The sequence below is a fragment of the Mercenaria mercenaria genome, chromosome 7, assembly GCF_021730395.1.
Source record: "Mercenaria mercenaria strain notata chromosome 7, MADL_Memer_1, whole genome shotgun sequence".
In the NCBI taxonomy this organism is placed as follows: Eukaryota; Metazoa; Mollusca; class Bivalvia; order Venerida; family Veneridae; genus Mercenaria; species Mercenaria mercenaria.
The window spans coordinates 5594220-5610020 of record NC_069367.1 but is presented as its reverse complement, the minus strand read 5'-3'; the positions used below and the strand labels follow the sequence as shown (position 1 = coordinate 5610020).

The following is a 15801-nucleotide window of genomic DNA, read 5'->3' as shown; positions in this document are numbered from 1 at the left end:
CTTAGTGAATTTCAGCAAATTGAAATATTAACAATGCTTAAACGGTGTGACAACGTTATTAACATCAGCAGAAAGTTTGAGTGCCAATGTAATGTCATTATTCTTTTGCATCAGCAATATCAGCAAACTGGTCGAGTTGCTGTACGCCAAAGATTCAGTAGACCTCGGGTAACAACCGCTTTTCGAAAATAGAATAAAATTCCTCGTGACGTCATTCTGCTGTTTTTAGGCCTAATCGTTGCCCTTTCAGTGCTTGAATAAATAGAAGAGTTGGTCCTACACGGTACTTAAACAAAATAATATTTGAGGAACAGGCAGTTTTTTTATCATCGGGCAAGAAAGAGAATTACAACTTCCGTTTTTTTACCCTTGTTGGCTTTGAATAGCCAAGAATCCACATAAATGTCAAAATTATAAAAATAATCGAAATGCATCAAACTGGCCATAAACTGCACTAAATTTTGTTACCAAACATGACATACTTTTAGACAAAATAATCTACTTCGGGCATCATAATATACTTCAGTTGACGAAAATCCGAGTGCACTCTTTCTTTTGTGATTGGGTATATTTTATCTTGATACATATAACAAGATACCCAATACAAGAACAATATGACCATTTGAAAATATGTTACTGAACTACTAAGTATCAGTAAAAAATGGCTGAATTGATGGGAGAAAACGACCAGGTTCCTGGAAGAGTAAGGGAAGAATTTTGTTTGCCATGTACACGAAAGGATAAAAAGACAGTTGCTACAGCGTTTTGTTATGATTGTGACAATTTTCAGTGTACACAGTGCACGGACGTTCATAATGTTTTTGATGTTATGAAAGGTCACAAGATGGAGAAAGCAAGTGAAATCTCGATAAAGGCAGTTAAATTCGATATGGAAGGATTGGACAAGTGTGTAACACACGGAAATTTGTTCCAGTTTCTTTGTAACGATCACGATAAGCTTTGTTGTGGTGCATGTGCCATAATTGATCACCGGAAGTGTAACAATGTCATGGAAATACAGAAAGTCGCAGTTGTTTCCGAAGAAGCGAGTATGGAAGTACGATCACGACTGTTCTGTGCAAAAGAGTTATGCGATTCCGCTGTAATGCATTGGAACTCGACAGAAATATCGTTACGTGACAGTGTAAAATGTCTACCAGAAAAGATCAACCATATAAGAGCTCAGATGAATAAAAAGTTCGATGACCTTTTGCAAGACGTCGAGGAAGTTAGCGCTACGTTCATGAAGCTTCAGTTGGACAAAGGAAACGAAAGTCGTTCCAACTGTGACTTTTTTACTAAGAGTTTCCAGACATCCTTGAAGTTTCTAGATGAAGTAAGTCTCCATGGTACAGTTATACAAAAATTCGTAGCTGAACACGAAATAAAGGAACAGGTCAAAATCGTACAGGAACTAGTCGAGCAAACATGTAATCAGCTTGAAACTGCTGATATATCATTCAGGTTGAATGAAACCTCGACACTAAAAGGAATAATAGAAGGCATGGAAAGTCTCGGGACGCTAAATACAGAGAAAAGTAAAGTAACAATTGATCATGTCCGAGGGTATAGACCTGTAAAGCTAGAACTTATAACCTTCATAGATCTTAAGAAATCAAAATGTGATGAAGGAGAACCTCTTTTAACCGGAATGGATTTCCTTCCTGATGGGAGACTGATAGCGGTAGATAACTTTAACGCTACATTACTGGTTTTCAATGATTGTTTGGTGAAAACTTGTTCTTACAAATTGTCTTATCATCCACTGAGTATTGTTACTGTGTCTGAAGATACGATGGTTATTACAGCGGCGGCAGATGGGAGCACTAAGATAGAATTTCTACAGGTTAGTAAAACTAATGAAATAGCTTATATGAAAACGGTGAAAGTAAGTGGACAATACAATTCAATATGTTTAAAGGACGACAATCATTTTGTTGTTGGAGCATTTGGTGACGTCAGATTAGCACGTATTCTTTCAGTGTCAGGAGAGAAGAAAGACTTAAGTGTGAAGTTTCATTCCAAAACTTATCATCCTGCGGCAGTATCCTGCACATATATAAATGAACGTGATAAAGTGATAATCAGTGACCGAGACGAGAATATAGTTTACATATATGACGTCACAACCAACAGTAGAGTCGTCGTCAGGGACAGCAGAATCCAGGAACCACAAGGTATAGCGGTTGGTCCAATGAACTGTGTATTTGTCTGCTGTAAATATCCCAGCTCCGTTGTACAGATTTCGCCAACCGGTGTGATCCTGTCATCACATAAGTTAAACATGAAGAATACGTTTCGGGTTTGTGTTTCGAAAGACAAAACTAAACTTGCCGTATCGAATATCTGCGAAGGAAAGAAGAAGCTGCAGGTTCTTAAGATAGACTAGTTGTTTTGATACAATTTACAGACAAAATTTAATTCAGATGCAGCGGAGACTTTCAAAAATTCAAGAAATCTATAACACACCTGATTTACTCCCCAATTTGATTTCAAAATTTAATTATCATTATTCTTTTGTTTGGATTTAACGTCGCACCGACACATGATAGGTCATATGGCGACTTTCCAGCTTTAATGGTGGAGGAAGACCCTAGGTGCCCCTCCGTGCATTATTTCATCACGAGCACCTGGGTAGAACCCCCGACCTTCCGTAAGCCAGCTGGATGGCTTCCTCACATGAAGAATTCAACGCCCCGAGTGAGGCTCGATCCCACATCGATGAGGGGCAAGTGATTTGAAGTCAGCGACCTTAACCACTCGGCCACGGAGGCCCGTATCATTATCCTAAATAAATATCTCTCAAAATGAAAATATAGCAAAGGTATTATTTCCATACACGTGCTTGTATTATTAAATGTTTTACATTACTTGTAGAAACTCATATACGGATGATGTTTTGTCTGATATCAACAGAGAAGACCTTTTACAACAAGGCTTTGCATGAAATAAGCGAAACAGTTAAAGGGGTTTTTGAAATGAATAAATGGTTATTTGATGAACATCTCATGCCTAATATTTATCTTTGTGTCTATTTTTCTTCCTATTTTACTGATATGAAATGGACAATCAGTACTTGTAGTCTGTATTCTGTATATAAAGTACCTTTGAAATTTAGATATTTTGACCTGATAACTATTTGATGTGCATGTTAGCCAAGATTAGCCATAGATATCCGTTAAAGTAAACATAGTAAGATATATTATTGTATATAAATCTGAAAACTGAGAGTTGATTGCTATTGTATATGAAATAACTATAATGATTTCGGAATGAACTTCATTGCTTCTGTTGATGTCTGGAGAAGGAATAACAAAGTCACTTACATGGATCTGGTTTCAAACCAGATGGGTCATTGGCAGAGAAATATATAAAAACAAAATAAAAATGAAGAAATGGGTTTTCGTAGAAAACTAACCAGTCATTTTGATATTTGGTTTTAATTTTCATTTCCGACCTGTTTGCAAAAGTATTTTTTGTTTCTGTCTTTTGCATGTACATGTGTTTTACAACCATATAATGTAACAGCGTGTAATAAAGGTATACCGGTTTATGGTCATATAGGCAGCTATCTGTCATAAGGTTAACATGCTTGTCAACAATAAAGGTAACAATTTAGTTTATAAAGATAAAATACGGCTTCAATGGCGATAAAAGACTACTCGGCTCATTTACGCAATGCAGCAAAATCTTTATTACAGTGTTAATTTTCCTCTATAGCTTAAATCTCTGTGTCATTTACAATTATTATGGTGATGTAATAGTTTGTAATGACTGCTAGAATTCTGGTCCATATGGCCGTGTAGTATGATTTATGAAAGCAGGAAAATCAGGAGATAAGTACTCGAGATGACCATCTGCTTCAAGTGTTACTTTTATGAACAAACTGAGTTACCTTTAGATCTTATAATAAATGGTGTTACATTCATGACTTTGAAGTGTTAACTCTATAATCAAGAATGACCAATAAAAGCAGTAAACAATTCCTTTTTTATGTAGTGTTATATTTTACTTATCATAAAATTAACTTAAAGATCATATATATTGACAGAACGTCTTTCGTTTTTCCTTTAAATTTATTTGTATACGTTAATATGTCTTTACTGATGTTTGTTGAAAATATGTCTCATGCCAGTAAATGTATATTTGCCATTCAGAGTAAGGTAATTCACTATTCCCTGATTTCTCCAACGGTTGACTCTCTCTCTCTCTCTCTCTCTCTCTCTCTCTGTTACAGGTAAAATACCGGAGAGATGATTTTAAATTAAATAATGTAATATCTCTCATAGATCTATTTACATTAAAAGTAACCCGAGAAATTTCACATAAAATGTACATATATATATATATATATATATATATATATATATATATATATATATATATATATATATCTGAACATCTCATAAGCTACATATATTTCTCAATTGTTACAATTATTAAGAGTTTACTAGAGCTACTAGACTAAGTAATGTTAAAAATGGTAAACGTAATCAGTATGTAACAAATATACTACTTAAATCATGATAAGGTGTATGAAATTCTACTTTCATATATGAAAAACAGATACTTCTGCGAAAAAGTGTTGTTTACAAACTCTGTAAGGCTTTAGGAAGCTGTATTTGATAAAATTGTGAATTTGTAAAACATCAGCGTCCAGCAAAATTTACTTTATTGACTGGACAATCACCTCAGTTTGAACTAGTCTATATTTAATATCTAGAGTCTTTCAAAATTTTCTTTCGTTGCAACATTTCTTTTATAAACCCTTTTTATGGGACACTTAAACACACGTCCTTGTTCTCATTTTATTAAAAAATAAACGAAAAGGTACTGAATTATAAAATCAAATTAGACATAAAACACTAAGAAGGATTTTTAAAGAAAACAAACTACTTTCTTCTTCATACACAGTTGGATAAGCGTTTCAGTATGCATACATCAAATATAAAACGTATTTGTAATGTATATATGCATTTAATGTATGTGACCATGTCATCAAGTGCCATCAGCTTTCTTTCTTCTTTCACTTTCTTTTCTAAGAATTACAATATATTAGTCATGCACAATTTAGACTGAAACACAATTATTGCTAGCACGGGAAATTCCAGTGGGATTTCCTGATTCTCAATGTCAAATTCACAATGTGTTCATGAGTTCGGTCCACAATGATTTATATTCTAATAGTATCTAAGTGTAATTAAAGTCATTTATATAATATAATTAGTTATTAACCTCACACCAAATTGATAATAGTATTTGTCCGACAATGTAAATATTTCGAAATACTCGTACATACCGTACTTTGAAATACCTGAAAACATCAGTTTCATGTTTGCATGGTGTTATTGGTCAGTCAGATATTTATAAATATTTTTATTACGTTAAAAGTTTGTGTGTGTTTGCAACGCTTATCATTTTCTTTTAAAGCACATGTATCGCCATGTACAAAAGTTATTTTGGGTATACCGGTATATTGGTATCCGGGTATATGTATTTTATTATCATTATTACAAAACAAAAACAAAAAAAGAACAACGTTATATTCGAAATTTGTACTTTTTAACACTACCATGTATATAAAAACAGCTAGCGTACCCTTCATCTATATGCCTCTTAAAGAACGTTCTTTTGTACGGTTTTGTACTTTTTGGCTGCATTAAAGATAAATTCAGTGCTTTACAAACTTAGTATCCGCATTTAAAGCCACATATATATAATAAATCAACAAAAGCATTTTTCCAGTGGAGCACAAACAATGACGTTTTTTTTTTTTGGCGTGTGGAAGTAAAATCTTTAAACGTGTTCTCTCATGATCCTTTACATTTTCAAAAAGAGTTTTTTAAAGACAGTATGAACAAGGATAGTTAAAGAAAAAAAACTGATTTTTTAATTATATACATAAAAGTTATTTCCAGTCACACTGGTATTTGGGATATTCTGTGTATCCTGGAAATCTACTCTTGCTTTTTATTTTGCTTTGGTTAAGAGGACTCACATACAAGCAGAAGATCCGGGCATATGATTTGTCCTACCTTTATACTGTCCACCACGATTTCCTTCATGAAAACGTCCTGAATGCTGATCAGATAATCTTAAATATTTCAAAACCCTGACTCCTATTATTGTATTTTAGTTTATCAGTATTTTTATTAGTTTCATTTAACGACTTTAATTGCCAAAGCATACATCGTAGTTCAGGTAATTTTTGATATAATTTTATTAAATGCGTAAAAAAGTAACCACAGCCCTCAATGTTTAAGTGATTAAGATGACTTTTGTATGAAAATAAATGCTTTCCTAATGATATTAAACAATCATAACAGAAACAAAAGATGGATCAATGCACAATTATGAATGAAATCCTTGCAGGAAAAACTGTTCTTGAGAACATTAAATTATGAACAGTTTCAATATCATTCGTGTACATACGGCGTATAAAGATGCTATAGTTTAGTAAATCTTGTTTTGGCAACAAACATACCGGGATTCTTTTTTGCATTCCGCATACTGTGCGAAATGGGCGCTACACCATTTCATTCACTCTTTAAGAATTTTAAGACAAATGCAAAATAGTATACACATATTATATGCAAACAAAGATGCACACGTATTGAATACTGATTATATGAAACATGTTCATACCCAATGTTGCAACAAAGTTAAAAGAAACATAAATACAAATTGCAGACGAGTCAACTTAAACGGTCATTTTTGTCTTTGATGTGTAACACTAGTTGGAACAAAATGCTTATCATTGTCCTCTGTAGTCCTGAAATGATGTTCCTTCGTGTCCTTCTAAACCTCGTAACAAGTGATTGCCGAAATGATACAAGAACTCCCTGGTCTCCTGGTAAACAACTTTAACCAGCGTGTTGATTCTGTAAACGGTTCAGGTATGCGCTAATATTTGATTTCTCAGTAACACTTGATGAACTTCTATCAGCTAACGCACGAGCCTTTCGAATATATTTAACAGCGTCACTTATGTTCCCATCTATGTCGTGAAGTTTCCCCATACAGACATACAACTTAAGTTCTCTGTGTTTTGGAAGTGACTTCAATTTACGCACTGCAGCCAAAATATGTCTTGCTTTCTCTACATTTTCAATGTCTATATATTTGATATCATCACACACTTTCGAAAAGAATTTAATGCCAAGCAACGCCGATGCCATTATCAACAACGTTCCCCTTTTCCAAACTATATGTTCTTCTTGTGACGCTTCCTTAACAGTTGAGAGACATATTCGTAGTCCATTAAAGCCCTTTTCAGATAGTCTTCAGATCTGTCACACAAATAAACCTCAGTATGTGTGATATGAGCGCCAATCATAGCAACATATACCGGAAGAACGGCGAGCAAGAAAAACTGTCTTCTCTTGTGATAGCTGCATGCTTTAATGCCGTTGTGATATTACCTTTCATCGCCCAACTAACGGCCATATTCGAATGATATACAGAATTGAACATGGTCCTGTCTACTCCATGGGGCATGGAGTCATGAAGACGTCTCAAAATATTCATTCGTTCATTAAAGTCGGCGCACAGCTGAGCTAATAGAAAATAAAGAACTACACGCTTATCTAATAACAACTGGATTCGTCTTGGATTCTCACAGGAACTTAACATCGTATCGAGATTAGAGATCATTTGTTCAAGAAATTTTCGAGTTCCATTTGTTAATCTATTATTTAAAGAATTATTATCTACCCGTAATTTCAAATCTAAATAAAACCTATTCAAATGTTCAGCATGTGAAAGTCGATATTTTGATATAGGTTTCGGTATTTCATTTTGACTATATCGTGTAGTTTCATGACAATATGTAAAAGCTTCGTTAAAATAGCTGGTAGTTGGATGATACACAATAACCTCAGTATGCATGTTTTGAGCTCCCATTCTCGTCATTTGATCTTGCTTAGGCTTTATTTCCAGTTTGGAATTCTCTCTCACTGATATTAATCTGTTAGTAACATTCTGATATCCAGAATCACAAAAGACTGTTAAAAGTTGTTCGAAAGAAAGAAAATCACTTATTTCCCAAAGGAATCTGTTGAATCGTACGAGTGCTTTTCCTTCTGACATATCCGTCATTGTGAAATGATCCCTGAATAATTTAAGTACCCAGTCGTCGATAAAGTTCAGTTTTCTTAAAGTTATAATTATCTCATTAATATTTATACGGAATCTCAATTCTACCTTCATATCAGCAAAAACCCTTTCTACTGCTCTGACGTCTTTAACGTCCATAATAACATTTGAATAAACAGCTGCCATATTTAAAGTTATGAACACGATGAAAAAGAATCAATATTTACGAATTAATCTACAAATCATAATAACGGCACTACTACGTCTCAATCTATATTTAACGTAAATTTTTCCGTCGTAGGTCGATTTGAAATGTATATATTCTAGAATTTTCCAAGGTTCCTCTTCTTATATAGGCACTGTAAGTAGTTATTCAATTTAAAATCCTTACTGATAAATCAACTGTCACATGCTGTTTTTCCATTTTATCATAACGCGGTCAATTTTCTTTAGCAGATATCTTTGAGGATCGAGTACTCTATTTACTATCTTTTCATTTAACAGACACATGTGTTGAATATGTTTCAGAATAATAAATATGCATGTATTACTTGTTTATTTCCTTTTCATATACTCCCATTTACAGGTTTCTTTACAGAAACTCATCATACTGTGTCTGAATTGCCTATTGTTCATAATGAAACAATGCAAATTACCACCCTCAATCCTACATGACTCATAAGTAGATGTTTATTTGTGTCGCACTTTCAAGAGTGTGATGTGTATACACATATGCTTCTGATTATCCTAGCTATGACTTTAAGTATTCGGGAAATTACGTATTATCATTTTTGTGCTGTAGAATGGCAAAAATAGAAACTGAAATGCATCTACTATTTTGTAATAGTGTAAAGTTTATACAACCGATGATCCAGGAAATGCAATATGCGAGTTAATGTGACACGTTTTATGATGAACGGCTGTACCGTAAATAGTGTTGAAATATTCAATTAAGTATGAAACGTGTTTGAGACCTATTCAGTTGAAAAGTATTTTGGAATAGACCTAATATTGACTTCAGTCGATTGAATTAAGTTTGATAATAATTAAATCTTTATCAAAGAATGTACAGATACAAGCAGAAAGATTAATAATTTACGAAACCAAATTGGCATTTCATTTATTTATTGATTAAAGTATATAATCTTCTTCATTTGTATACTTTATATCAATATTATCTGTTGCGAGTACTTTGTTAATTACCTCATATATACATTGCTGATCTAATCAAAAGAGATAGCCTAATAGCTTATATTTAATGCAACTTTTCACTTTCAATGTATCATCATAGACTTTATGAATCACCTGAAGCTAAACCATCCAGATCCCATTAATAACGCAGTAACACAATCCCATTTTCCCAATAAATAAAACATCAACTCAACTCTGCCTATTACAAGTTGTGATAAGTTTTCGTTACCAATTGAAATACTTTTGAAAATGTTCCTAGACCAAAAATACACATAAATCTGAATTTGTATATTGTAAGCGCCAATCAAAGAAACATACGCTGGAAGGTATTGCAAGCAAAACGATTGTCATTATCAACGTTTTTCATATGATATACACTTCTTTCCTTTTCTCTCCAAATCAAAAGCGGAATGTGGCCATGCCCATCATCATACTGCTGAGTTAGACGGAATTAAAGTGGGCATGATTTTATTCTGTCAACAACTGCCTCTTACTTTAATAATCAGATGAACTTATATTCATCGTGTCATGAATTAGAATAAGTATCATTTGGTATAGTGTATTTGTCTACTCATACTAATACGTACTGCATCAGACGAAATTTTGACACGGGTATAGGAATTTCCTCTATTTTGTGTCTGAATTTCCGTCTAAGAGACACGATTTTCAAGCCGAATAAAAAGCTGTCCACACAGCTGTTAAACAACAACATTTCCTTAATATATTCGATATTGTTGACAAATACACATGTTGTTCGATTTAACAACTGTTATGAATTATTCTGAGGGCAAGTTATATTGGCATAAGTGACAGGGTTAATTCTACGGGTCTTGCGAAAATTGTCCTTTCATAAAAAAATCACTATACTGGGTTTATCAATTTTTTGCATTAAATAGATACAACAGTATTGAGAGGCAACACAAAATAAAAATATGCTCCTTAGGTATTAAACAAAGTAAACTTGTTCTTTTTAAATGATCGTAAGGCTTTTATATGGATAATATCTTCCGTTGTTACAGTTTATTTTCAGTGTCCCTCATCAGACAAATTAATGCCCTGTCTTTGTTTGGCACTCTGAAATGAAAGTTGCAATAAATGTTATTTAGCAAATAATCAAGGCCTTCGAGTTGTTTATCGTCTGATTTACCACGGTTCAGCGTTCAGATGCGTAGGAATTGAACCACGAGGGCGTTAGCCCGAGTGGTTAAATACTGAAGCATCTGAACGATGAACCGTGGTAAATTAGACGATAAATAACAAGAAGGCCTTGATTGTTTTCATTCTGACATGCTCATTGATATATTTCAACAGATATTATACTGGACTTCGTTTACGCGAGGAGTAATGTATCGAACGTCATGCGGCGATATGACGTCATAATTGACGTCATAATGCTCTCTTACCTGTCCGCGCGTCAACCGTTGTTTATCGCAGATTCTAACACGATCCGCAGCAATTGCTATATAAACCTAGCGAAATCGCGTATACATGAATCTACGATAAAATATGGTTGTCTGTTACATTTCACCCCCTACGACTGTGACATAAGAGATTCTACTTCTCTTCCATTATATACGAATTATTTCAGGGCCAAATGGTTGAAAACAACATTTCAAAATCATAATTATGATAAAAAGTCATATTGACTTATGTGTAGGACCGTAAAACACGTTTTGATCTCTAAGAGCGAATTCAATTAGCCCAATTATGATTCAGTGGTGACGTCATAAATGTATGACATAAATTATGACGTCATAATTGATGTGACGTCATATAAAAGTTAAGTTTGTAACTCGTAATATAGGGTCAACAAACCTTATTTGATTATTCGGTTCATAAATAATTTTCAAGCTGTTAGATAACTAGTTTATAAATACTTCTCAAAATTCTAATAAAAAATGAACAAATATCTATACGTTCCATTGGCTATGCAACACTTCCTAACCATGGGAGTAAATTGTAACTGCATATGATCCGAATGACGCATTACGCTGAACATGTAGTACTGTAAAATGCGAATTATTTGCGTTGTTAGAATCGAAATAATAAATATGTTCTAATAATTTTATCAGTTAATAAAATATGAGCAGTCGTTCGGATGCGGATAATTAAAGCACTCGTGCTACGCACTCGTGATTTGATTATTACGCATCCAAACTCCTGCCCATATTTTATTAACTGATAAAATATAGGTACAGATTTATTATTTCTTAAATATATAGAGTTTGATTTTCTTCTTTGTTTAACTGGAATCAAATCGAGACATGTTAGAATTGTATTTATTATGCCTTCTAACATGGCTTGATTTGATTTCCAGTTAAACAAAGAAGGAAATCAAGCTCTGTATATTCTGCGATAAACAACGGTTGAGGCGCGGACCGAAAAGAGAACATTATGGCGTCAATTATTCATGGCGTAAAATTGCCGCATGACATCCGATACAATACTCCTCGTAATTCGTGTAAATGAAGTCCAGCATAATATTTATTAAGATATGCCAATAAGCATGTCAAAATGAAAACAATCCAGGCCTTCTTGTGATTTATCGTCTAATTTACAACGCCCTCGTGGTTCAATTCCTACGCATCTGAACTATGAATCGTGGTAAATTAGACGATAAACCACTCGAAAGCCTGAACCCGAGTGGTTAAATACTGAAGCAACTGAACGATGAACCGTGGTAAACTAGACGAAAAACCACTCGAAAGCCTCGATTATTTGTTAATTGAAGTTTATCCCTAGTACAAAGTCCTTTCCTTTGATTTGTCGTTTGACTGTGATGTACATATTTTGTAACATTCTGAAAATGAAACACAAAGAAAATACATCTATCCTAAAATGAACTGTTCATATGTCGCCTTTTTATCATCTGTGTCTTTTTCGTAATTGAAATTGTCTGGGACGATGTTGTCCATGAGAAAGTAAAACAATTTTTCATGTAACCAACCCGTTGGTTAATATATGAATCCTCTTATCTTAACGTAAGAGTAATTTATCCGATCTCAGTAGAAGTTAGAGATACCAAGCTTAGATGATATTATGAAAATAAAAGCCAAACCTGCCCTGAAACAAGACCACATTACTTTTTTAATCTTTTATTTTTGTCTGGCCTCTCAGTAATGTTGTTTCTGTGTAATGATTCCATTTTCATAAGCTCTGTAGAGTGGTTATTTTTCCAAAAGGAGAGCACTTGCAAAATCCTTGAAATTAAATGCGTAAGTTATGTAGTTACCAATATACCCTTTTGCCCGTAACAAAACTGTAAAACTGAACAAACATGGATATCTGTGAATAAAAAAATGTGAAGATCTAGTTTTCCCTGAAACGTTTGAAATCATCTAACGCAATAAAGCATTAAAACGCACATATTTTTTATTGAAATCATAAACTTCTAGAACTATATTTACTCCAGTTTCGGACAGTAACAAACAATACCATGTATTGAATGAGCTTATAAATATCATTGGTGGAGACTATATAAACATATAAACTTTCCATTAAAATGTGTTCAACCATCAAACAGAAAATAAGATTATTGCAGAAGTACTACTGAGCAGACAAAGTTTAACTGGTATCATTGACGTTAATATGTATTGCTTAATGTGTATGATTTAAATCAAGTTAACCCTGTGCGAATTGTTTATCTTTACATAAAAAGATAATATACTTCCTCATTCCATATTGATTTTAACGTGACAACGGTGGTAAACAAGTTATTCAAATATAAAATGGCTGACGTGCGAGAAGAAAATGACCAGGTTAGGGAAGAGTTCTGTTTACAATGTACACGAAAGGATAAAAAGACAGTTGCTTCAGTGTTTTGTTATGATTGTGACAATTTTCAATGTACACAGTGCGCGGACGTTCATAACTTTTTTGATGTTATGAAAGGTCACAAGATGGCAAAGGCAAGTGAAATCACGACAAAACCAGTTAAATTCGATATGGAAGGACTGGACCGGTGTGAAACACACGTGAAATTATTCGAGTTTCTATGTAATGATCATGATAAGCTTTGTTGCAGTACTTGTGCCATAATTAATCACCGGACATGTGACAGTGTAGTGGAAATACAAAACATCGCAGTTGTTTCCGAAGAAACGGGTATGGAAATACGATCACGTCTGCTTGGTGCAAAAGAATTATGTAAATCCGTTGTAATGCATTGGAATTTGTTCAAGATATCGTTACGTGACACTGTAAAAGCTCTGCCAGAAAAGATCAACAATATAAGAGCTCAGATGAATAAAAAGTTCGATGATCTTTTGCATGACGTAGAGAAAGATAGCGCTACATTCTTGAAGCTTTAATTTGCCAAAGGAAACGAGGGTCTTTCCAAATGTGACCGTTTGGCTAAGCAGCTTCAGACATCCTTGAAGTTTCTAAATAAAGTAAGTCTTCATGGAACGGCTGTGCAAAGATTCATAGCTGAGCATGAAATAAATGAGGAGGTAAAATCACACAGAAAGAAGTCGAGCATGAATTTGATCAGCTTGAAACTGTTGATATGTCTTTCGAGCTGAATGAAACCTCGACAATAAAAGGAATAATAGAAGGCACGGACAGACTCGGGACCCTGAAAATAGAGACCAACAAAGTATATAGACCTGTAGATCTCAAACTTATCAACTCCATTGGTCTTAAGAAGTCTGGAGATGACCAAGGGGTGCCTCTTCTATCAGGAATGGATTTCCTTCCTGATGGACGACTTGTAGTAATAGATAACAAGAACTGTGAAATACTAGTTTTCAATGATTGTTTGGTGAAAACTGGTTCTTATGAATTGTCTAACCATCCACTGTGTGTTGTTGCTGTATCTGGAGATACGATAACTATAACATCTGTCGAAGGTGATGGAGGTACAATAGACTTTCTGAAGGTCAGTAAATCTAGTGAAATAACTTACATCAAAACGTGCCAAGTATGCGGAAAATACAATTCAATATGTGTCAAGGACGTCGATAATTTTGTTGTTGGAGCATACGATGACGTCAGATTAGCACGTATTCTGTCACTGTCGGGAGAGGAGAAAGACTTTACGGTACAATTTCATTCAAAACCTTATCAGCCTGCTGCAGTATCATGTACGTATATAACTGAATGTGATAAAGTGATAATCAGTGACCAAGACGAGAATGTAGTTTATATATATGACGTCACAACCAACACTAGAGTCGTTGTCAAGGATAGCAGAATCCAAGGCCCAAGAGGTGTTGCTGTCGGTCCAATGAACTGTGTATTCGTCTGCAGTAGAAATACTCACTCCATTGTACAGCTTTCTCCAACTGGTGTCATCCTATCATCACATAAATTAAGCACCAGGTATCCGTTTCGTGTTTGTGTTTCGAAAGACAAAACCAAACTTGCCGTTTCAAATAAATGCAAAGGAAATAATAAAATACAGATATTCGAGATAAAATAGTTGCTTTTGATATAATTTACAGATAAGCTAAGTTCAGGACCAACGAAAATTTTCTATAATTCAATATTCCAATTAGAATATTTCTCTCAATTTCGTGATATTATGACAGAACTTTAAAATTTCAAGAAATCTATAATGCGGATTTGTTCCAAAAAATTATTTGAATGTCTTTATTGAAAACAAATATCTTTCAAAATGAAAATACATTGAGAGTATAAATAGCTAGACGTACCCGTATGAGTATTAAAAAGGATTACATGAATCTAGTAGAAACTCATATAAAGATGATGTATGTTATATCAACAGAGAGGATCTTATAGTTACAATGGTTTTTATGTAACCAAGGAAGCAGTATAAAAGGGCCTTTGATGTGAATCATTGGCCATCTGGTGTACATCTCTGTATATTTTGTACCTGTTTTTCTATGTTACTGTTATTAAGTGGATAATCAATATACTAGTACTTGTAGCCTTTATGCTAATTAAAGTAGTTATGAAGTTTAGATATTCTATTAGTCTTGATTAGCCAAAAATATTACATAATGTATATACAGATGAACGTATATCTTACCCGGTATTATATTCATCTAAGTATAAGATAAAAGTAATGGGTTCAGTGTTGTTATGTTTTCTGCCCTTTGGGTTCATGGAGTCCATTCAATAAATGTGTAACAGAGTTCTGCCTAAGCCGTTGCTATTGGACGTGAGGGCTGTTGCACATCTCATTACCTCTCATGAACAGACTCAATCAAACTAAGTCTGCTATTATTCTGCTTGGTTGCATTTTATGCTTCAAGAGGATCTTTTTATAGATTTTATTTACTTACATATTTTGTAGTCGGTACATGTAGTCCTGGAAAGTAGGTATAGATATGCTTTTGCATTCGATACATAAACTACTGATGAAAAAGGGGTATATTTTTATGATGTTGCATATAAATATATTTGCATATAAATATATTTGCATATAAATAAGTTAAGATTCGGTATATGTACTACTGAAAAAGGGGATGAAGATATGCTACTGCATATAAGTATGTTGGCATTCTGTACATGTACTGCTGAAAAAAGGATGTAGATATATTATTGCATATA

General features: G+C 33.8%; 2 protein-coding genes across 2 annotated transcripts; both read left to right on the top strand.

Annotated features, from left to right (window-relative positions):
- Nucleotides 1-661: 661 nt before the first annotated feature.
- Nucleotides 662-2389, top strand: LOC128558748 (uncharacterized). The gene has a single exon (XM_053548932.1). The coding sequence runs from the start codon at nt 662-664 to the stop codon at nt 2387-2389; it is 1728 nt and encodes a 575-aa protein (XP_053404907.1).
- A 10624-nt stretch (nt 2390-13013) lies between these two features.
- On the top strand, nt 13014-13595 carry LOC128558747 (uncharacterized). Its single transcript, XM_053548931.1, has one exon. It carries the CDS (start codon nt 13014-13016, stop codon nt 13593-13595), a length of 582 nt encoding a protein of 193 aa, XP_053404906.1.
- Nucleotides 13596-15801: the final 2206 nt, after the last annotated feature.